General features: G+C 35.4%; 1 protein-coding gene across 3 annotated transcripts in view; it reads left to right on the top strand.

The window, feature by feature from the left end:
• The window catches only part of LOC120630209 (breast cancer anti-estrogen resistance protein 1), a 127,748-nt gene that overhangs the window by 78,979 nt on the left and 23,376 nt on the right, over window positions 1-25,393 (top strand). The window contains exon 1 of one of the 3 annotated variants that reach the window (XM_039899343.1): window positions 22,582-22,687. The exons of the other annotated variants lie outside the window; for them this stretch is intronic. Within the exon in view, the coding sequence (XP_039755277.1) occupies window positions 22,598-22,687 (90 nt within the window). The 5' untranslated portion in view covers window positions 22,582-22,597. Of the gene's footprint in view, window positions 1-22,581; window positions 22,688-25,393 lie in introns of those variants that run through there. 3 annotated transcript variants of the gene reach the window in all.

Genomic DNA, 25,393 nt, shown 5'->3' on the forward strand with positions numbered 1-25,393 from the left:
CTACGGATCACAAGGTACTGTTTAACGTCCATCTTAGTGCTGGTTAGCATTCACCTGCACTAAAGTCGAAGTTAAATTGTCTGCGGTTGTTTCGTTCTTGTTTAAAGTAATTATTGACGGAATCAATAGATAACCCAGAGCAACTTCGCAGGGAATTTAAAGAACGTCCTGCAAAGTGCTGCTGTCCATCAACCTAAGGCGTACGCGTTGAGTCTCATGTCACAGTTAATAAATTAAAGCAGTATGGAAACTACGAACAAACGTTCTAAACGGCACACTCACAGAGATGCTCGCACCGAAGAGGTCCCAAAGCTACACTGCACGGCTAGCATGAGCAGGAGAAAATCTCCCCGGGGAAAGTATAAAAATGTACCTTCTCCCACAGCTTATAAACTCTCCGACCATTGGCGCACAGGTGGAAATAATATCCAAATAATATATGTGTTATAGATAATAGATAAACGGGGGTAAACATCTCCTTTTCCATGTTCCAGTACTTTAGCAGGTGGATATAATAGGGGGGTATAACTTTTATCTCCTGCCCGTGCTAGCCCTGCAGACCGGAACATAGCAATGGACAGCACAAATAAATATGGCGGTTTTTATATTCAATAGGCCGTCGTATGTGTACTAGAAAGTAGTACTGGAAATATAAACTAAGTGCACCCCGCGGGTTTCTCGCAGCCCCCGCGCAGTTCACGACATTCTGAATTAACAGCGCTTCTATTAATATAAATCAATGCCTTTGACGTATGTCTAAAGCAAGTGTGCATGGTTGTATTAATTGTGGGTATTTATCAGGTGAAATTTCCAAATTTAGACGCAATTTAAATGTGGCCTTTTGGCTCCGGATACAATTACATATAAGACAAAAAGACGATTGTAATGTTTTGTTTATAGCCAAACAAACTAAGGCTACATGCGTGTAACGGAGATCTTTTGTTTTGCACTACAGGTTGCGTTTCGGTTTACGTTAAATTTTATTAAGAATTTCCAAAAAGTTCGTATATGATCCCTAACAAAATAGCTCTTATGCTAATTGTATTATTACTAGCTATGTATTATTACTTTTGGGTCGGATCTCACAAACACAATATGGCTTGCGATTACACAAAAGCCACCTCAAGACAAAGACAATCTCCTAGTTTCTTATAAAATATTCAAAAATGGAACACGTCTCACACATTCGTCTTGTTTATTGGACTCGAAGGCAAATGGCGATATATTTTATACGCTTTATTGTCCATTCATGGCGACGAGACAAGGCTAATAGCACGATACTCTGCTTAGTAGTACCTGTTGTGTTGGCTTAGCAAGTGCAATTTGTTGTATGGAATCTGAATAGTAAGGAATAGCTTTAGATTAAGCTGCATCTACACTGACATTTTTTTTATAGGGAGCATAGACTTTGCTTAGACTATTTTTGAATTAAACTTTGCTATTATTATTATATTTGAAATGTTAAGTTAAACTTATTTGTCAATTTTTTCGTATGCTTACGTTTAAAGCTGGGCATAACCTCTCCCATAGGAGAGAGAGATTCGGAGTTTCTTCAAGTCCGTTGGGAAGCTTTAATAATGAGTAAAAAGTAGAGATAATAACCGGAATCGACAGCGTAAAATGCCCTGCAAGCTACGTGTGTAGATCCCGCCGATTTCCTAACTCTGGACTTGTATGAATAATGTATTTACAGGAAAACTGCATATCTATCACAGAGATAAAATAAGCATATACAAAAAATGGTACTCGTTGGTGAAGTAGGTACTGCCTCGTTGGTCTAGCGGTTACCATGTACAACTAAGGATCACAAGGTCCTGTGTAGCGTCCATCTTAGGTATTTAGTTAGGTAACTATCGGTACCAGCTCAGAAGTAGCCAATTGGCGGTGTCAACCCCCGTGCCTAGAAGAGCACGTTAAGTTGACTCTCCCGGTTTGTATAACTTAGTTGTGATGATAGTCATTGAGGTCCACCAACCCATATTGGAGCAGCGGGTATACTATAAAACCGTCTCCGAGAAACGAGGCCTTTGCCCTGCATTGAGACATTAATGGATGATGAAAATGAATTTGTGTAAATACCCTTCTTTTCGTGGGAAAGTCCCACTGATCTCTCGTTACGGGGACGCGATGAGGTTATATCGAACTTCTACCGTTCTAAAAATCCACAGTATTCCTACCAACTCATCGCCTGGTGGCTTTGTCAAGGGAACGCTTTAAGACACCACTGCCACCCAATGGAAAAAAAATTGTTTCGACCATAGATTATATACTCTGTGCTCTAGAATAGAGTTCATTGTGCTATGTTAATGTTTATGAATTGAAAACGTTGTTCTAACAGGTGTTATATCAAATCTAGGTTAAAATAATAAATTAATTAAACGAATACAAAAGTAACTCGTGAATTTACGAGTACCTATGTTTTCGCTGGATATTGGAAATAATATGTGCATAAAGGCTTTTTTTTAAATAAATAGAATATATGTTTTTTGGGGTTAGTGTATATGGTACTTTATAATTTGTGGAGTTCTACTTTGAACATTTTACATATTATTAACATACCTACGACAACGCCACTTGATGATAATTGTACCATATTATAATATATTCTTGGCTGTTGGCTGGATATGAATTACAGGAGTGATACTTTATTTAAAGTCGAAAGTTTTTTTTTTTTTTGGTTTTATACAGATAATCCAATGTCAGGTGTATATATGTTTAAAGTTAGGGAAACATAAATTATCAGGAGAAATTGACTGACGAAAAGGGCCACAAACAATTTCTACCGCAAACCCGCCCCGAAAACGACTGGTGCAGCAAATGAAATACTATATACGGATAAGATTTCAGTAGTAGAAGAGTTCTTGTGACAGAAATCATTCGGAGAACCCGAAACAGGTGCATGAGGCGCCACACTACGGTTGATGTGTCCATCACTTTGTATGACGTATTCCTTGCATTCTCTTTGAAGAGTTTTCTGTTTATAACCGATGGTTTTCCAATTACCATCAGGTAGGCAATCTGCTTGGTCCGACAATCTATATATATATATATATAAAAGAGAAAGAAGCAAAGAAGCTAAATCTACGTTTATTTTTAAGAAAAAATTAAAATTCTACTTGATAAATAATAAGTATAAGTCGTTTCCCGTAAACGATGATCTTTGTTTAAGTCGTATGTTTTTGCTCGGTAATATTTGTGAAACTACCCGATTGTACGAACATTTTCTTTTAGCTGCATTAAGTTATGCTTTATAGATTTATATGTACCTTCTATAGTGTACGCTCACAACATGTTTTATTTTTAAGTAAGCTAATTTTTTGTAATTCTTTTGAGAAATAAAGATCTTAAACCACAGAAAGTGTGTGGGTATGTTCCGTATAGGCTCCGAAACGGCTGGACCGATTTCAATGAAACTTTCAGGGAATCTCCGGATTGACCTGGCGAGTAATCCTGTAAAGTTTGATGACGATCGGAGCACTCCTATTTTTGAACTGTCAAATACAGCTTTTATTTACTATGATTATATTCTATTGTTGGGTGTACATGAGTGTAGATAATGATCTTCACCCGCTCGAGAAGAGAATAGAAGAGAATGAATATGGAGAGAAATAAATGATTTAATATATAATGAGACTTAAATTAAATATTTAATGATGTAAGTTTATTGTTTAAATAAAATAAAGCAAAATCTAGCCCAACGAAGCGGGCTGGGTACGCTAGTTATTACTATAAAAAAAGAAAACAAACGGTACTGGAGAGAAACTAAGTGTTAGTGTGAAACCACTAAAAAGTTTTTAAAACTTTTATTGTGAATTCAAATATTATGGCCGTAGAAAATACATTCAATGAGTAAAAAAAGCAAACCAAGCTAGACTTAACGAAAAAGAAACAAATTATAAAATAAATTTATTTTAATAATTAGAAGAGACGACAATACTTATCACAATAGATAAATAAATAAATATACTACGACAATACGCACATCGCCATCTAGCCCAAAAGTAAGCGTAGCTTGTGTTGTGGGTACTAAGATGACTGATTAATATTTTCATTAATAATATACATAAATAATTAGAATATTCACATAAACACCCAGACACTGAAAAACAATCATGCTCATCACACAAACATTTACCAGTTGTGGGAATCGAACCCAGGGCCTTGGACTCAGAAAGCAGGGTCGCTGCCCACTGCGCCACTAAAACAAAAAAAAAGAAATTCACGCATTCAACTAATCGATGCAGCTCATTGTTCTAGCTTTCATTATTATTCATTAGTCTGTGTATAAAGTATTAAGTTTTTTCTTAAAGGGTTTTTTTTTAAATATAAATAAAAAAAACCTTTTGAGGTTAAGTACCTCAATTTGTGAAGTTCCAGTTTTATATAAAACTTTTAGATAGAGTTGTTAGCAAACTTCAAGATGGAAACCGTTATGATGAATTATTTAAAATAGTCTTTAGTTGGAATTTGAGTAAAAGTTGTCATTCAGAAGTTTATAAAGTAACTATTTTTAGGTTCTTACTTTTTACGAATGAAATCTACGTGCACAACAAACCAGTTATTAAATACGTCTTTCGCTGGAACCTGAGTAAAAGCTTTCATTCATTTCTCATTTTCGACGTTTCATTTACTGAAGTTGTAGAGTTTTGTTCGGAGGAGTACTACTGCCATGATACTTTCTGCCATCAAGCAAAATTGCTTTTTTTTCGGACTGAACTAACAATTTTTGGCTTGGAATCAATAAACTAGGACCATAAAGTGAGCTTGACAAGGCCGTCTCGTGATGGTTAAAGACTGTTAATGAAAATTGTTATTTGCTCTTGAGAACTCTTGTTTAATTTATTTACCACAAAATATGCTTCCTAAAGTTCAAAGTACTGATTGATAAAATCAAAAGACCAAAGAACTATTCAATGATTATTATCAAAATACATAACGCAGTAGCACCTAATCGACTTATGCTTTGAAATTTACATTCTACCCCTGCCTCCCTTCACCCCAAAACCACTTAAAAAGGGGATACGCGAGCGACGAAGAGATTTTTAAGCTTTATTTACAAATGAATAAGTCGATTAGCTTGGTTTTATAGCGGCTTTCCACTTGCGGTTTTGCTAGTACAGCCAAATACAATGCTTCTTTTAGTTTCAACTTACAAGTATGACTGAGTTACAACATAAAATGGACTTTATTCATAAAGTTTTAATCAAAAAGTTATCTAAAAAGCATTCTGTTTTTGTACAAATATCTTTTAGTTATCGAATTTGTGTTATAAATATTGAATTAAGCATAGTTTTATTAGTTAGAAATGTAGATTTACTATTTACTAGCTGATACCCGCGACTTTTTACACCCGCGGTAACTCACTTATTTCCCGGGATAAAAGGGATATGTTCTTTTCCATGCCAAAGGCCATATGCATGTCAAATGTCATCCAAATCCTTTCAGCCATTTTTGCGTGATTGAGTAACAAACATCACACTTTCACAATTATAATGGGATATGATAGGATTTGCGTGTTTATTTCTGAGTATGGGATCACTGGCTATTTGATATAGCAGTTGGTCGTATTTGAATTTTATGTATGGGTAGTAAGTAACAAATTAAACAATATTGGTATAGATAACAGAATAGGTTACTAATCTGAATCCGTAGTTGAGAACTTATTTCTCGCGGACAAGTTTGAAGGCTGACAGCACAATACGAAGTAATATCCAATAGGATATATTAAAATCGCTATTTCAATAAACTTTATACAGACCTTGTTGGCAGGAACCTATTATAAAAAGGGGATTAGATATATACGTCATCACTAAACCCCTTTTAGATTTTAAGCGTATTTATTAAAAATATGAAATTGTTATCGGAATTTTCCGCGTTATGTCAAAAGCAGGCGGGCCGTTTAGTTAGTCGAGAGAGCATCGCAGTTTGAGTGGTAGTGGTCTAAAGCGTACAGTCAGCTACAGAATATTTTGAAAAAAAACAATACTTATTTGTAACTCCTTAAGATGTTTTACTTCACCGTTGAAGCAACATATATTTTGATTGCTTAAAACGCACTTAGAGAAGTCAGAAGTGCGTGCTATGATTCAAACTCGGCCTCCACAAAGGTGAAGCCGAAATCCTAACCTAAAGAGATTTGTTTATTTTTGCACAAATGATGCAAACACATTAATTATTGGCACCACCCCACGCGATAAAGACTTTCTTGTAAGTAGGTAGCTTGCTTAGTTTTCTATACCTACTGCAATGTCTGAATGATAAAACATAACTGGAAGTGACAACTGCAATCTCATCGTTAGCAAGTAGATGATATGCTAACCTGGAAGATGGCAGTAGAATAACTTATTTCTAATTGGCTCCGACACACTTTAAGTGCTATAGTCGTGGTAACTAACCGATAATCAGGTTCTGAAGGGCCGGTCAAATCAATGATCAACTAAAATAGCTGCCAAAGTTGACAAGTTGATTTTAATTGTAGCCAATCATTAAAATATTATCCTATATGCCGTGGTGATAAGTTTGATAAGTCCAAGTGAATTAAATAATAAATAATTAGAAGATAGAATTAGGATAGAAAGCTTTAAATAGCGCTCCGTTATTCTCATAGGAGGAGGAAGATTGGGACATTAATAGGCCGAGAACGATGCTTATGTGAAACCTAATGTAAATCAATGTATATTTGACAACTTAATTTAGTAATGAAAATAAAGTAAAAGATTAGTTGACCAACAAGCTTAGTGATCAGAGTTTCAGAAACTGTGATTCATTTGACTTTTACACTAATGAAGTGTTTGATGCGAATATTTAATAGGTATTGCACAAAGCAGCACTGTACTTATATGTGATGAAGCGATGGGGTGCGAAGTGCGGATAGCAAGCTAATGGGATTCGACCCTCAGGAAATTCGATTGGTGGTTCTCAATAACTTTCCATTGCGTGCCTATTAGGTTTCTGCTATATTCTGAATAGGCATAACAATCACTGACAAATTAAAAAGTATATTCGTGTTTAACTATATCAAATTGTGATGTTTATCATGCGTTTAAATTTAAATTTGCGCAAAAGTAGACATTTTTAAGTACCTACATTTCTTTACTGGATAGACTATTCTTTATTTAAAGAAACTAGGAGTTATTTTTTTTTAATCTAAGTGTCTACTTATTTTTTTATAATTCCACTAAAAGTTATCTTGACTGAAATCTCGGTTGGTGATGATGCAGTCAAAGACGATGGCGGGCTATTATGGCTAATCTGTAATTATGTAGTATTTTTATATTTTACTGTAATATTTTGTGTAGTATTTATATATATTGCTGTATTTTATAGTTACAAATATTAAACCGATTTCCCGAATTGGTTTCAACGTGGCACAGTACCAGTAAATTAAATTTATAAATTAAAATTAAATTGCTCCCGCCGCATAAATTAGTTAGTCAGTCAAATTATAGTTTTATTATATAGGTATCTTGACATCCTAAAAATAAGTACTGTTTCTTAAAAACAAGCCACAAAATCCAAATAATACTGCTTTAAGCGATTATAGTAAACCCTATAGGGGTTTACTATAATCGCTAAACATACAAAAATAACATTGTTAATATAGTACAATAGTACCAATCAGATATTAAGAACCTTTTCAGTGTTTCATAGTAGTATTGGAAAAGGTTTGGATTCTTCTCATATACCTCTATTGTGTTTGTCCGGATAGATAAATCAAAATGTAGATTGATTAAAAAAAGTTCAAGTCAGACAAAACCTACTCATTAGTACGATGTTTTTCTTTTACGTTTTATATTTACATTCGAAAAGAATGGAGGGAAGGATGTTTTGATTTCTTTTCGTGGTCACAATTAGGACTGAGCACGCAATCATTTGCCTCTGTAGCCTTCGTACAAGATTTGCTCGCTCGCAAATCGAGGAGTCGTTTTTGCATATTAAATTATATACCGTCAAAGTAAATTAGTCTTAATGTGTCTTGTTTTAGAGTCGGAAATCCTGGACCTCCTGTTTTAGAGTCTGAAGTCCTGTCAAAAGCGCTGAACAAAAATCTGAAGCACAGGATTTGCAATTCTAAAAAGAGTGACATTAGGTGCATTTTAATTTGACTATCCAGAGTTTAATACTCGAAAACGACTCCTCGATTGCGAGCGACCATATTTCGTACTAAGGCAGCAAATTGATAGTTCCTTACGAGGGAGTCATGCGATCGTTTCTCAAAGTATATTTAACCCGTGGTACCTACCTACTGTTGATTGCGTTCTTTATTGAAAATCGTTGTAGCGGTTAAAATAAATTGCTTAATTTACTCAAATTTAATCTGAAGCAGTCATGATTCATTTAAAACCCTGTATATATACTCTGTTCACCTATATTCACGGCAAAGGGGTTCGAATATTTTAAAAAGGAGCCAGGTTTGTGCTTTGTTTTTTTTCCTTAAAATGGCTTCGCGTGAAATCCTTGCTAAGCATTATCTTAAATAACAAACCAAGCTTATGATCCATGCATGATCTTAATGCATAGCCAATATTTAAAAGAAATATGTAGAAGCAAGCGAGATCAAAATAGATGAAAAGTTTTGGAACAACAAGAAGAGGCGACAATTATAGTAAAATATCTGCTACATTGATTTCAGTTGTTACTATAGTACTGTTTTTTAAACTACTTTGTCTGATGTTGGCGCTTTCGTCCTTTCATCGTGTGGAATGCGCCTCGTTTCTTATAGAGAAGGTTTTAGACCAAAAACCCACCACGCTGGTCCAATGAAGGTTGGTGGGCTTTAATTGTTATTAACACATGTTCTTCGTGCATTGTATAAAAAATATAGTTTCCTTAATTTACTCAACCAGGTGTCAAATCAAAGGCTGGTTTACCCGGTTCACTCGCTTCTACAGTAATCGTCAGACAAACCAAAAAAAGTTCGTTAACATTTTAATTACCATTCTGAGTTTGATGTCTAAAATAATAAAAAAGTTTTAAGGCTTTCATTTTTCATTACCTCTCTCGATATTTTTCTTTGACATTTTATATTCACAGTTCAAACGAATGCGGGATGTTTTGATTTTCATTTCGTAGAAATAATTTCGTCTGCGCACGCAACCATTTATCTATGTTAACAAATCGATTGTCTCTACCGCAAGTGTTAACTTCCGAATGAGTCAGACGATCATTTTCCAAAGTAATAATCTACTACCCTCCTATGTAGTAGCTGTATAAAATTATAGAATTTGTGTGCGACGTTTATTCTGTGCTAAAGAAGGCTAAAGGATTTTGTGGTACCTATTCGGTTTAATTATTTCTGGATATAATTAACGTGATATAATTTTTATCTCCTGCCTGTGCAGAGATTACTTACGATATTCCTTCACCATTGAAGTAATTGATACTTCAATTGCTTAAAACGCACATAACTTAGAAATTTAAGCCGAAGTCTTAACCACTAGGTTACCGAGCCGAAGTCGTACCGCCGTTTATCGTTTAGAATACACCAATTTTTTTCGGCGAATATTTGATGTAGGTACCTTGTATAGATGTGTATGTACTTTTTACTTTTAAAATCTGAAACCACGATAACATAGATGTTTACACATAGTACATTCTTTTACGCGGATGTCGGATTTGTATCCGGGAACCACCCTTGCGGTTGCACTGCGGCTTACTTCATTGAATTGTATGTTAGGAATAAAAGATTTGCAGGGTTTTAGAATAATTCCCCGGATGGATGGAGGAATAACAAGTACCTAAAATAGTAATGCAATGCTAGTATACAAAGCTCTTAGCTTGCGCGTGCAAAGCGCGTGGGAAGAGGGTACTGTGCTGATGATACCCCATAGTACAGTAAAATCATTTTATTGTAGGTCGAGGACCCATATACAAAATTTAGAGTTATAAAAGACTAAGATTTAAAAAATAAATAAATAAAAAATAAAATAATATAATTAATCAAAATTAAAAATTAAAATTAGAATAAATTACCTACTATTAAAATTTTACTATTTTATATTAATTCAGGTTCGGAATCTGGTGCACTTTTTGCCAATGTTTTGATGCTGCGTCAATGTTTTTAGTTTAATTGAAGCAATTTAAATGTCACTTGCTTTAAACGGTGATGGAAAACATCGTGAGGAAACCTACATGCCTGAGAGTTCTCCATAATCTTCTCAACGGTGCGGCAAGTCTACGATTTCGCAATTGGCCAGCGTGGTAGACTACGGCCTAAACCCTCATTCTGAGAGAAGACTTGTAACCTGTAGTGGGCCGGCAATCGGTTGATATGAGGGAAGTGAAATGCCGCCAGAACGAATACCTAATCAACTAAATAACGTAGGTACTAGCAGCAGCATGCACATGTAGAAACAATAATAACTAGGTACGGCCAGCACGTGATAGACAGACATGAACGACTAGGCGAAGCGACAGGCTATTCATCAATTGTCGCTTCGACGAGCAAGTAGAACACGAAACATATCTACACTACACTAACAGATTTCCCACACTTAAAGGTGTAAAGCAAGAACGTGTTATACTTAAAACTTCTTTATTGAAATCTGCGTATCAGTGTCGTGCACAGGGTATTGACCAAGGTAAGCATTAAGCAGGTAAACTTCATTTTTACACGATTACAGGGCTCACATTACGTGTAACTAAGTCACTTCCTACATTGCCCAAAATTTAATTAGGCGACTATCATTGGTTCAACCTGTGACTTAATATTTCATGCAAAATCTGAAGATTGACCCAGATAGGCAATCTTCTTTGATACGTCATATTATTACTTTAAATTACAAACATACAAACATACATACAAACATACACATGAAGCTAATAAAAGCGTGTTAAAAATACGGTCTGTATTGCAAGTGTTGCCTGAAGTCCATGTTTAGAAGGACGCTTTTAAATCTAAGATGCAGATCCAGATTTTCGCCTAGCCTTATGCTCCTTAACATCACACTGTAGTTTCCATTTACAATATAGCTCGACGCAAAGTGACTCTCTGAAATTTCCGTAGGTACGTACTAAACTTTTAAGACAACTTCATTAAGCCCCATGACCCAGCAACTAATGTGATTTAACCCCAATTCATTGTTACGTCGCATCGAAACTAATTACTGGGCCCTCCAAGGATAGGGAACAAAGAAAGGTTGTAATCTTGTATGTGCGTATCCATCTCATGTAATGGACGAGGGCCACATGTGCCTAGCATTGCCCGTCTTTTGATGCGTACCTATTTTTTTTATACCTACTATTGTTAGCTTGAAGCGAGGGAGTAAAATTGTACAGTAATGAGTCGTAGCACTGCATCTGTATAATATATAATCTATAATAGTGTGAGAGACGACCATTAGAATTAATATAGATACAATACTTACATAATTCAAAGAATCTATGAAAGATTTCTTCATGTCAAATTTCCTATATACCATCTTGCCTACAAGTTTTATAATTATTATGAATACTCTTAATTGAAAACTATAAATTTAAAATTCAAGTTCAAAATCTTTATATTCATTTTTGTGAGGTGATAGTGATAACTAAATTCGTTAAGTATACTTATATACCAAACTGAAAACAATGCTAGATAAAATGAAAGAACCAGTTGTAGACATAAGTTTAAAACCGAATAGTTCCATTAACTTCAACCCACTAGTGTGCGAAACAAAATATGAAAAAGTACGATATTTTTTCTACCCACTGCAGAGAAAGTGCTTTAACATAGCATTTTTGGAATTCTGTATCAGATTTCAATTTTCAGTAAAAACAGCCAGCGAAATGTTTCATGACGCAGCATGTTTTAGGCGGGAACTTGGCCTGGTGGGCGCACTGCTTTGCCTTGATTTCCCATATTAGTAGTTAAGAAGCAGCGGTTGTTAAAATTTGGCGCACATTGCGTTCTTCATTCATTTCGTTTAGATAGCTTAGTGATGTAAACAATGGAGTACATATTTATAGTAGGTCTTCCTTTTTGTTAATACCTAGTTTTGGTATCTGTACTGTAAACTCACAAAAAATTTACTTAAATATGGATAAACTAGCTGTTAGCCGCGGTCTTCTTCCGCGTTTATTACGGGTTAATACAAACCTCGCGAGTACTGTTCGTTTTTCCCGGGGTTTTTTTTTATTATACAGCTCTCAGTCAGTATTATTTATTTATTTAAACTCTTTATTTGTACACCACTACACTGTTAGGAAAATAAAGGACGAATAGAGAGAAACACAAGTATGTTTTTTTCGACATCTTTAACAATAATCGTTATATTTCAGTGAATATATTGTTCATTAGTGAAACACTGTTATGAAACACTGTTTATTAGTGAAAGCCGTATCCGTTCGGTATTTATTTTGTTTTTAACGGCCAGTCAGGCAGACAGACAGACGTGGCTTGGGACTTTGTTTTACGATATGTAGTGATATCCTGTATTTCTTAAATAGCAAATGCAGCGGACGTATCTGGGACTATAAGTAGGATAAAAAGAGGGTGGCAGAATTTATCCCTGTCAAGAGACGACGCGTAGCCTGGGGGACCTGAGCGACAAGATTCGCCGCATTGTAGCACTTCGGAAAAAAACCATTTCGAGGATATTTGGCACATGGAATATTATGCTGGTGCAAATTTTTAATAATCTATACAAATATTTTCCGTTAAAAGAACTTTTTATGGTGCGGTAATATTGTAGTCTTGAAGGCATGTAAAAAAGTGAATATTAATATTCGAAGTGTAACACTTTTTCCAGTTATAAGTAAGTAGTCTCATGACCCATTTATTTTAGTAAAGAGCGTTTTGGTCTTTCAGCTATTAACATTTTTAAAAAGTTTGAGTTTATGTGTTTTTACTTAATCTGTTTCACGTAACATCTAAAAATCTCACCTTGTAAAAAAGTCTTGGATGATAGGTTATCTAGTTGGAATTATAGCAGTTATACGGGTTTCTGATCACATCGGAAAGCTAAATCGCTTGGCGTCTTCATCGAAAGTGCTGTAACTAGCCACGGCGAAAGCCTACCGTACCAGACCTATATAACTAAGCTTATATGACAACTATACAAACACAAACGATTGCCTAAACCATACACACTTAGTTTTTAGAAATTTGTCTGTCGGTTAAATGATTTTAATAAGACTGAGAGCAGTGATTACTGACAAGGAGTGTTATGCAAGGCTGCTTTTTAATTAATACGCTTTTACTAAAGGACATGGATTTACATAGATATATATATATCTATGACAATAGAAATCGGAATATTTGAACGTGATTTTAATCCACTTGAACAATATTTAAATTATTTTTGTGCAAACATTAATAAATAATTAAAAAATATATGTTAAAAGTTAACGGTGTTTGTGGTTATTAAGCGTTTAATTTTTCAGAAAAAACGCTTAATATTATAGGGCCAAGTTTGTTTAAGGAATACTGACAAGAAATTATACGCGCACAAAGTTGCGAGCTACTAACCGCTAGTTAAATAAATAAAACAGTAGAAATTCGTTAAGTTGATTGCACATAAATTAAGCACTCGCTACATTGTTAATAGTAAGGTGGATACTTGCACAGTAAGGTACAACGTCTCAAGAGAGACACTACACCGTCTGCGTACAGCGGTTCCTAAACTTTATCCCGAACTTCTATTACATCACGGACGATGTACGGAAGCTTAAAGGAAGTCTCAGCCCGTCTGTATATTACGTTTTACTATTCACACCCAGACACTGAAAAACATTCATGCTCGTCATACAAACATTTTCCAGTAGTGGGAATCGAACCCACGGCCTTGGGCTCAGAAAGCAGGATCGCTGCAAACTGCGCCAATCGGCCGTTCTATGCTATAAATTGATACTGGTATTGAAATCACAATTGGTATGTATTAAGTGATCGGAGGGACTATTTCTACAAACATGAAACGTGTCGGTAAAAGTTGTCAGTGTAGGTATCGAAGCAAGCATCGTCGCAAGGTTGCTGTCGGTATTCTATAGGATATATTTCGGAGAGTGTGCTCAAGAACTGTTTGATCTAGTTCCCCTCTCGCCTTTTTACTATCGAACCGCGAGGCACCGTAAGGATCTGCATCCCTACGTGGTCGATATACGCATCTTCGTTTCTGATCCGCACCGCTAGAGTCTGGAATGCCCTTCATGCTTCCATTTTCCTCAGTACCTACAATATGAGTACCTTCAAATCAAGAGTGTATAGGCATCTTCTAGGCAAACGCGCTCCGCCTTAGGCTGCATCGGTCTATAAACATAAAAAAAACGTAATTGTAATGATAGTGCTTGTTGCCAGTCAGTTGATGACTTACGGCTACAAAACAAGGTTTGGAAGTTATGGGCTTTCTATGATATCTCAGAATATCTCTACATAATTAAATCAGAAGTAAGGAGATCTGTAAAAGAACCAGCGTTTGATGTAGAGTTACGAGTCCAATGTGGCAATGGGTGTGAACCATTGTATGAAGAAAACACATAATCCTCATTTATACAATAATGGCTGTAGTGCATTTTGTCCAAAAACAGTGAAAACGCCCTGCGCAGGTCTCACTTTACACCCACGAAATGTTGCTAGGTCACTATTTCTTTCCCCTTTTCCCATTTTATGGTTAACGTTTACAACATTAGAGGTAAATTAATTATTGTCAACTGCTAAATGGTATGTAGTGACTAACCGTTTGTTCGAGAAACCAATCTAAAGTGGAGTGGTTTTGATGCTTCAATATTAGTCATGTACACGGTTTCTCTATGCTCTTATTTCTGTAGTGGGCACTGTCGCTTGGAAGACTACTGAAAGTTGCCGAAAAACTGGAAAACGCCGGGTTGGTAGACTCCCCACTATTTGTACACATCAAGCGAGTCGCCCAGGGTCGTTGGGTACCTATGGCTAAATAAATAGTAAATTTAAGAAATTATTCGAAATATCTTTTGAATAATCTCCATAATCGATTTAATATTCCTCTTCAAGTAATGATTTGGGTTTCAGCTTAGAACAAAACTTGTTATTAATTTTATTTAGATCTACCTTTAGTTATTACCTGTTTAGTGTACCTAATAACAATAAACAACAACTCGTATGTAGGTATCGATAGATAGGTACTATAATAAATTATCGATACTTAGACTTCAAATTAGAACCACATTACCTAGACACTAACTATTAATTAACTAGACACCATTTGGTGGTAAAACACGTACCTAATACCTGCTACGAAAACACTACGTTATCATAGATCCAGCAAACTGCAACTGAAGGTGGCATTTCAATAATTTATTCCGAAGCTATGTTTGAGCATCGCTGGGTTAGCTGGGGTGCCATCTTGTGCATAATGTAGCGAGTCTGGCTGACTCTCCGGCGTCAAATTTATGCCCACCCCCTTTATTATTAAATTCCAAATTATTGTACCTACAATAAAAGTTATAACAAGAGTATGGAACTACAGTCCTGACGTATTAGGGTAGAGTGTAATTACAATTTACTTTAAGTGTAAGCTATAATTAGACACGTGAAATTGTTTACTGTACAAACATGGCCTAAAAAAATTGGCTTGTTCAGAAAGGATTTTACAATTTACGAAGATAAGATTTATATGACGTTGAATTTACGTTAAAGCGTTAAAAAGCGTTATAAATCATTTTTAATTTTTTGTACAGATACCTAATTACATGTGTAAAAATAAGAGAGAAACTAATACCCATTTACTATAAACACAAACATTGTATGGTGATAAATCGATCATATTTAAATCAATTTCTTTAATTAGTTAACAATGAATTAAAACTTTGGACAATTCGAGAGAAATCCCTAAAACTCCGTTTTTCATTATAGGAAGGAATGTATGCCATAATCTGCAAACAAACTACTTTAATACCATGCCGCTTAAATCAGTTCTATTTACTCAAAATTGCATTATTCAAATGTTGAAAATATAAATGTAGATGGCTTGAATGGCATTAAAGCATACAATGGTTGAAATTACAGTGTAGTTACTATTATGTTGGAAGCTTAAATAAAAGGGAGTGCAGTAGCGGCCGAGTTTTAATCAGACGAAGCATTTGAGTGCTGTAGTGTTACAGTGGAGATTGTTCTAAACGTTGAGTACCACCGTTCATATTTCTTTGCTTACACCGCCCGCCTTCGGCAAACGGCTGTAATCTGTTGACATTTCACCTATGTGCATTGAGTCAATGTTATGAATATGTTATTGCTCAGTTGAATTTAAAGCATGAATGTTGTTATAGATTCGTTGAGAAATACAGTCGCTATAGCACTAAAGGCATTAGGTACATATTGAAGGGGTGATAGCGCAATGGGTAGGAGCTCGACTACAGTTTCGGGAGGCCGAGTTCGAATCCCAGCACGCACCTCTAACTTTTCTGAGTTATGTGCGTTTTAAGTAAATCAAGTATCACTTGCATCAACGGTGAAGGAAATCATCGTGAGGAAACCTGCATGTCTGAGAGATCTACATAATGTTCTCAAAGATGTGTGGAGTCCACCAATCCGCACTCGATCAGCGTGGTGGACTACGGCCTTAGCCTCTTCTCATTGTGGTAGGAGACCCGTCCTCTATAGCGGGCCGTTAGTGAGTGAAATGTGATGATAGTGATGATGATGATGAGGTATATATGAATTTTGGCATCGATGGAATGAGAAGGTAGAGGGATGGTTAGAAAAGATAAAGCGCTCAGGCCGCGATGCCAGGCACAGGTTCAAATCCTGTCGGTTCCAAAATGTTTGTATGCATTTTTGATACTAAATTTATTTAGGTATACTATTTGCTCACTACCAAAAACACTTGGTGTAACACTATGATAATCATCATCATTTATCTATCCATTACCAGCCAGGGCACGGGTTTCCTCTCGGAGCGAGAACGGATAAGATACGAACCAAACCAAACCAAAACGCAGACTAAGTGAGAACTTCGGAGAACTCTCAGGCATGCTCGTTTCCTCACGATGTTTTCCTTCCTTTGTAATAGTAATATTTAATCAGATACGCACATAACTTTGAAGTTCTTACCCCAAATAATTATAAACCTACACTCAAATAACTACAAACGAACAATTTTTCTAAATGCTGTCCAAAAATCCAAAAATACTTTTTCAAACCTTTCTCAAAATTGCGTCTGCCAGGACAAACCCAAAAAATCAAACCCTAGGACAATAAAGCCACTGATTGGGGCTATAACTGCCATACCTCTAACAGGCTAGTCCTTCATGGTTATATTCGCATTATAACTTACTTGCACTCAATGACTAACTTCTAGGGGAATACAAAAAACAAGGAAGTATACAAAAGTATTGTAAATGAGGTAGAAAAGCAGAAAGGCTTGAAGGAAATTAAATCATACAATGGGTAAAATTAAACAGTTGTTAGTATTATGTTGGTAGTTCAAAAAAAAATACAGCGGCGGCCGAGTTTTAATCAGACACAGAACCCTTGAGTGTTGAAGAGTAGCTACCATTGAAATTGTGTTACTCGTCGAGAGCCGTCGTTCAACTTCACTCCTTAGCTACGTCGCCTTTAGCTAAGGACTCCGTTGTACAGTTTGGGTTGTATCTGTTTTGGATTATTGTATTCCTAAGCTCATAATTTACTATGTTCTGTGGGATTGTATATGGAACCCTAAATGCCATGTGGTTAATTTTATAAGTTACTGTTTACGATCCAAGGGCGGTTTCACCTTTCAGTCAGGTCATAATGTAAGAGGTAATTTTTATTTTACTTCTAACCCTTGAATACTGACTGGTGGTAATACTTACCCCTAGTCGATTCCTACGCGGCATAAAACGGAACGCTTATAATCGCTTGGCAGCGCGTCATTGTCAGTAGCCTTCATCAGACCAGACTAGAGAAAATACTGAAATTACATAAATAGATAAATTGCACAAATTAAAAGTGAAAACAAGAAAAATCAAAAACAATAAATATATGTATAATTTTAGCCTGAGTACTTTTTAATGACTTTGTGACCCCATTAAATAATTATTACTCTTATGTCCATTAATTTAAATCACATTTTATATCCATATATACATATATATATATATATATATTTATATGAATATGTATATATATATTTATATGAATATAAAATACGCAAAGGCGGTTTTATCGCTTTAAGCGATCTCCGCCAGACAACCCTTTATGGTAGAGAATTAAGTTAGGGAAAACGGAAAATTATTATTTGTGTTCACTACTGCGCAAGGGAAGTCGACAAAATACACATACGTAGCTCATTTATTTTTACTGAGGTCCTGAGGCTTTTATTTTACTTTAATTTCGTCTTGTTTGAGTGCCATGTACCTGGTAGATTGAAATTAATGGACATAAGAGTAATAATTATTTAATGGGGTCACAAAGTCAGTAAAAAGTACTCAGGCTAAAATTTAGGAAGAAATTGTGAAAATGGGAAAAAGTTTGTGAACTAGCAACATTCTAGGGGGTATAAAGTGAGACGTGCGCTGCTTTCACTGTTTTTGGGCACAATGCACTGCATACAATAATGGCTGAATAAAGATTCTGTATGTTCTTTATTCAATGGTCAAAAAGATAGACTCACGACTCGCTTCAATTCAGTTTTGTCTCTTCATACTATCTCAACCAAATAAAACTGGTAAAAAAGTATATTCTATTTATATACCGATTTTCTATCTGAAACAGTAATTTATCATAAGATAATGTTTTAATTATACGAATGCCGATGCTCGCTGAGTGACCATAAAAGCACTAAAAATATAAGTTCTATGAAGCAGTGCAAAGTTGGAGAAATGCCAAATCATCTGCAGCAGGCACAAGCTACAAGTGGGCGCTTCGGATTGCCGTTTGGCATCAGTCTGTTCCAGACAAATTGGGTAACAGACCAACAAAATGAGGACACGACGTTAATTACTCGCTCGGAGAGTGAAAAAGACAACAGCAAATTTCCATTCACCAATGTTGCGACTGTTTTGTCCAGCAGCGGCGGCACTGTAATTGTTACAGTGGTTAAATTGAGGAAAAATTATTTTTAGGGTTCCATAGCAAAATGATAAAAATGGAACTTTGGCCTCGCTCACTTTGTATTCTAATTTTTTCGCACGTTAACGCACGAACTGCGTGCGCACGGGCCCCTGTAATATTATAATTAACTGCAATTTAATAGTGTGTTTGACAGCCGATTGGTGCAATGGGCAGCGAATCTGCTTTCCGAGTCCTGGCTGTGAGTTCGATCCTCACAATTGTAAAATGTTTGTGTCATGACCATGAACGACCATGTTCTTGTGTCTGGGTTTTATCAGTATTTTTTAAGTATTTATGTATATTATTAATTAAAATATTATTAAGCCGTCTTAAAACCCATAACACAAGCTACGCTTACGCTTTGTGATCGATCAATGACAAAAAGCTTAAATAAAAAAAAAACCTTTATTACATACTAGACAGATTCTGGACTCGTCAGATTCATGAAAAAACTTTTAGCATTATTAAACGTGCAACACATAGCCCAAGAAGTTTTTATGGTATGTTTTCGACCAAAAGCATGCCCGCTTTTATTCTTAAATAATGAATAGTGAAAAAACCCCAAAGTAAACACAACGTGAACAGACAACATCGATACAGGCTTTCCTTGTGTGAACCAACTGAAATTATATTCGAGACGTTTTTAAGATATTTATTTTTTCATATGTACTCTCTTTCATTGACCGTCTACTGAGACGCAATTGTAATAGCAAAATTCGACATACATTGTAAAATTTTCTGCAAACCGCGCTAAACCAAAACAAATATTTATTTATTAGGGACAACAGACAGTCATGCGCAAAAATAACAAAAAAGACATCTAAAAATAAAATAGCATTAGCAGAGGACCCACATAATTGTCCACGAATTACTAAACTTTTACTTTACTTTACTAAAACTGTTTTTTAGATATCAGCATGAAACCTCTTAAATAATAGTTCTACTTTAATTCTTTTTATTTTGGCGTAAGGAACCCTTTAGTACAAGGGTATGATTTGGCTGGTATATTTTTCTACGAATCCTCGCTTATCTTTAGAATGCAATTGAAAACTGCACTGCTGGCCACCTCACCCCAATCTCCCCTTTGAGTCTTTTCAATCTACCCCTCTACGTTATTCAATACGGGCTCTCGTGGTGATGTTTTTATTCAATTCTGACGAATATATTACGTAATTTGAAATTTTAATTTAAAATTACCACAAGTGTATCATATGGCACATACAACTTTAACGGCTAAATGCCATTTTTTTTGTCATAATATGATAGATGACTGGAAGATGCAAGGAATTAAATTAGCACATGTTGTGTGCAAATGTTTGTAGCTAATCCATTAGGCGGTGGAAAAAAGGTTAAAATAGGGTAGAAGTGATAAACCTACCTCAGATTTACAAAGTAAAAAAAGTTATATAACCGAAAGTAAAAAAATTACAAAGATCGAACAACGATCCTTAAATTTGTATCTACTCATCAATGCGTTCTACAGAACTTTATTAGGTACTGCACAATACAATAAAATCTGAGTACAATATTAAATGGTACCATTTCTAAAACTAAACCAATTAGACATATCTTAAAATATTGTTACCCCTTTCCATTGTGAAAAGGGGAACAGTACTGTAAGGTTTGTTCATTTAGTTTAATTAAGAGATTTGTGCACAACAGAATTGGTACCAATATCTAAACTTAGCCGAGAAATATAAACGACATATTTTTTTGAAAAATTATGTAATAATATGAGCGAAACAGTATATCCCAATCTGGGGGCAACGACTCATATTCATATAGATGTATGGGAGCTATTTAAATAGAATTGAAGGTATGAGGAAACATTAAATAGGTTATAACTATTCACAATTTTACACTGGTACTTTAAGAAGAATTTACGGCCCATTGGCGCAGTGCTTAGCGACCCTGCTTTCTGAGTCAAGGCTGTGGGTTCGATTTCCACAACTGGAAAACATGAGTGTCTGGGTATTTTAAGTCTGTATATTATAAGTCTTTATGTATATGATTAATAAAAACATTCATCAGTCATCTCACCCATACCACGCTTACTTTGAGGCTAGACGGGGAAGTACTATTGCCATGTTTGTTTCTTACGCAAAGTAGCATTGCTGTCGCCAATTGCTGTGTTCCGGTATGAAGCGCGTGATGATCGGTGTAATTAATGGCACATGAGGTTCAACACCCACGCCTCCGATTATGGACACACGGCGGAACACGTCCTGAGAAGTGTCTCAGGACGTGTTCCTCTAAAAGTAAAACCCTGAGCAGTGTTGGTCTGTTTATATGCGATGGGTTTCCACCATCCGCTTAGTCAGTCAATTATTAATATTTAAAAAAATACAATGCATCCAAAAGCTGTCCTATGTAGGTTAGGTTAGGGACACAATTCGCCAATAAACAAAGAGGAAAGATGAAACGTTACGTAGACTAAAATAAGATGATCGATGAAGCTGTGCATTCGGACGTGCAGGGACATTTCATAGTAATGTTTTTAAACACGAGTGTAACTTTAATTGCTGACCCAGTGATGTGCAGTGTTTCCGAACGATGTTTACTCTCAAAGGATCACATTTCGTGATATAACGCTTCGGCCGTCGCCTCTGGGAACATAAACAGCATGAACACTAATCAGAAACTCGACTACACATAATAATTATATACACAAAGTACGGACGGTGATTGCTTTTCTGAGAGCCGTTAGTAAGTGACTGCTACAAAACTGAGTTGACAGAGCAGCATGTATCAGTGACTAGTGCATACTGCTTACTTTCATAAATAGCTCGTTTATTTGATTGTATTTATAAGTAGGTATAAATCGATAAAATTTATGTATAATTTTGATATAGATCATCGGACACTAAATCTTCTTTTTTAGCTGGACTGAAGTAAGTCACGGGTGGCAGCGCAGATACAGTTTTTCAGAATTCAATTTTAGGTGAAATTTCACTTATATGATTTTATTATTTATTATTATGTCCTTAATAGTGGGCAAATAACTGTGTCACTTGAATTATACTTATAAGTGAAAATATGGATGGATTTGTCAAATCTTTCGCATTGGGTGGGACAACAGTCTAATCTGGAAATTTGCGCATATATAAATTATTAAGATCTATCTTAGTAAGCTATTTTTTATGCGGGAATAATAAACGGTCCCCGTTGGATAAAGTTTTTGTTTTTCGAAGCGTCCAAAATTCTTTTGCGTGACATATCCTTGCCTTAGGTGTTCAGGGGTCAGAGATTAACGTAGACATACTGTATCAAATTTTGCAAAGCGAAGGAAGTCGCGGGCAACAACTACTACAGTAGGTATAAACTATGTAATAATAATCAATACATAACATAAATTTGACGTAGGTATTAAACCTGCTAAAGAATATGAAGAATATACTTTGGCATTTACAATTTTAAATTCCCTATTTTGTTCCTACTATATTTCATTACAATTACCCTAAGTAATGCCTCTTGCACAAGCATGTTTTCATCGACACTGTTTATTTTAGAAGTGTCATTTGCAAAGCACTCGACTTGATAAGGATATTCATTTCGCTTCAGACACGTTGTCCGCTATCTAGTGCGATAATCGCGTCGGTTCCAGAGAGTGGTATGTTTTTGCTTCCACTCTGCAGCTTTATGAGAATTGTGTCTTTTTCATCCATAATGCCGGCTTCTTTGCTCTACGATGGTGCTCAAACGGTATTTAAATGCTCCGGTTTTTTTACTTTTGATGTCTGCGACTCGGCGGGTTAATGGATACGAAATGTCTCCTCATCTCAAGTTTTAAGATTAACGTTGCGAAATGTGTTTTTAGAATGTCATGTCGCTTTAACAATCTTGCAGAAGTGTTTGTTTTTATGAATAAACTTTTACCGGTTTTCGTGCACGGTTTCTGTTGTTTCAATCTGAAAAGTGTCATTTATTTCAATTTGCCAGAGACATATACAAACGTAATTCATAATATATATAATATACATATTTAAAATTCTCAGCGTCAATTTATACTTGTATTAACTTGTATTCTACTGAAGTAAATGTTTTCCTACTGTGTAGTCATATAATGTTAACATTTTTCTTCAGTTTGAATTACGTTCCGATTTATAAAATAAAAAATGCAAAGTTAGTTAAAATATAGATATAAATAATATACCTAATACATCAATATAAAATAATTTATGTCTATTCAATTTAGTTCCGCCTACCTGCTATGTTCTATATTTTATTGTTTATTTTAGGAAATATAATTTAGGTGCTATTTATCATAAGGCAATTTATAAAAAATAGACTAGGTATAAGTACTTCGCCTTCTGCCTTTGAAAACCAAGGATCTCATAATACTATCTGAGCTCTTTGTTGAAATCAATACCTTTCTGAGCACGAAATGGATATCTTACAATATACATGGGTTACTGGGTATATGTTACCTAGGTACAAGAACTTTTAATTTTTAGTTCTCTTTTGGCGTTACGGTAAGAATATTATAAATGATAAGAGTTCTTCCTAATATCGAGCGCCAATGTTATCCGTTGATGAGATTTGGTATATTATTAGTACATAGTACATATATAAGATTTTAGTACATAGGTTCGTCGGTATATGGTAACTAACATAGAGGTATAAATAGGACACTTGGACGGATTATAGCAGTTAGTCATTGTGCTTTGGTTTCCAATATATTATGAGGAATAGTTAGTAAAAAATATGTGGTCGGGCCGTGGCGCCAGGCTGACGACTAAGCACCGCATTATGAGAGCGATGCCGCTGGGTACGACTATTTTAAGTGGATACAAATCGCTTCCTGATACATCTTATTTGTTTTTCACGACAGTTATGGTAGTGTTAGCGAATACTGAAAGTTTTATATCCTTTGATCATGATCGTCGGGCAGTTTACGTCCCAATGTTGTCCACAACCTCTCAAAGGAGATAAAGATTTAGAGAATTTGCTGAAATAAAAAATGGAGCAGTGTGCTTATAAAACCACCGCGCTCCTTTAATAAAGGTTGGCGAACTGCAACGATTATTATCACACGTTAAAAAAAACTGCAACCGGTACCGAGTCACGGCGCGGCGGTGCACAATGGTGTTAAATCTATTGTAGATAAATCGCAAAACAAACAAAACTGGCATGTCCAAAAATATGGCTATTCTTTCTATGAATACTATGTGCAAAGGACAACCCTACTTTTAGATAGGTTAATTTAGTTTAAAGTTTTCTGTACAACGGAATCGGTAACATAGCCATTTTAAATAAAATTCATTTATAGATAACTACATAGCCTAAACAAAGAGCATGTACCGGGAATCGTGATTCTCTGACATTGAAATCGTTACTACTACGTGGGAAATACCTGCCTGAAGAATGAATAAAGCCTTACGTATTGGTTATATGACGTATCCCTTTTAGCTATGATTTATGGAAGACTTGTATCGAATCTTACCTTGTTTTATTACTACTTACCTTGTTTTAGACTAATATCTGCGAGAATGAGTATCATCGAGTACCAGCTACTCGATGATACTCAGGTACAACAAAGTTTTTATGATTTTTTTTATATTTACGTTAGGAAATAGGGAAGGCTCACAATATAAAAACAGTTTGTATTGCTTTATATTTCGTCTTTGGGATCATAGAAACAGTCACTTTGGATTTTACGAATTGCATTAACGATTTGAATGCCATTAAGTGTACCGTGGACCTTACTCGTTTATTTAAAAAAAAAAACTAGGTAATCGACCTTTCATTGATTTATTTCACGAATGGAATACTTGAAATAAATCATCCTGTATGTAGCTATTACCTACTTTTTTTGAAAATAATATAAATTTTTCTTTTAACATTCTTTGGCATAGTATCTAACTGTACTTATGCTGTGTGTGTAGAACTGTAGACGTTGAAGCCACGACAGGCGAACCGAGCACTCGTATTAGAAAATTAGTTCTGATTCTAAAGATTATGTTTATCGCCCACGTTATAAAATAATGCAAACATTCTAACTAGGTACATAGTGTAGCTACCTACATAAAGTCCATCGCCTCATTTGTTTTCGCATCGGTTAACAAATCGGCGGTTAATGAGCTAATATATTTCAGAGTACAGATTATAAACAGCTGACCTGGCCCGTGGCATACTTTATGAGCACTGCGTGACCTAAGTACCTACCCATTTATTTCCCCTAGGTATGTCCGATACTAGGTATAGGTGAATTATGTTTTAATTTACGGGTTTTCGGAAACGATATTAATCTCTTCCTAACAGGAAATACGCGTAAGCGCTCTTGGTGTTCTGGTTCTCTACGTAATTCAACACTCACACACACATACGTATATTTTATACTAACGATCCCCTTTACAAATTTTATCGATTATTCTACGCCCGCCCACCCGTGCTATTTGTTTTCGCCAG

Source organism: Pararge aegeria, chromosome 16, assembly GCF_905163445.1.
Source record: "Pararge aegeria chromosome 16, ilParAegt1.1, whole genome shotgun sequence".
NCBI lineage: Eukaryota > Metazoa > Arthropoda > Insecta > Lepidoptera > Nymphalidae > Pararge > Pararge aegeria.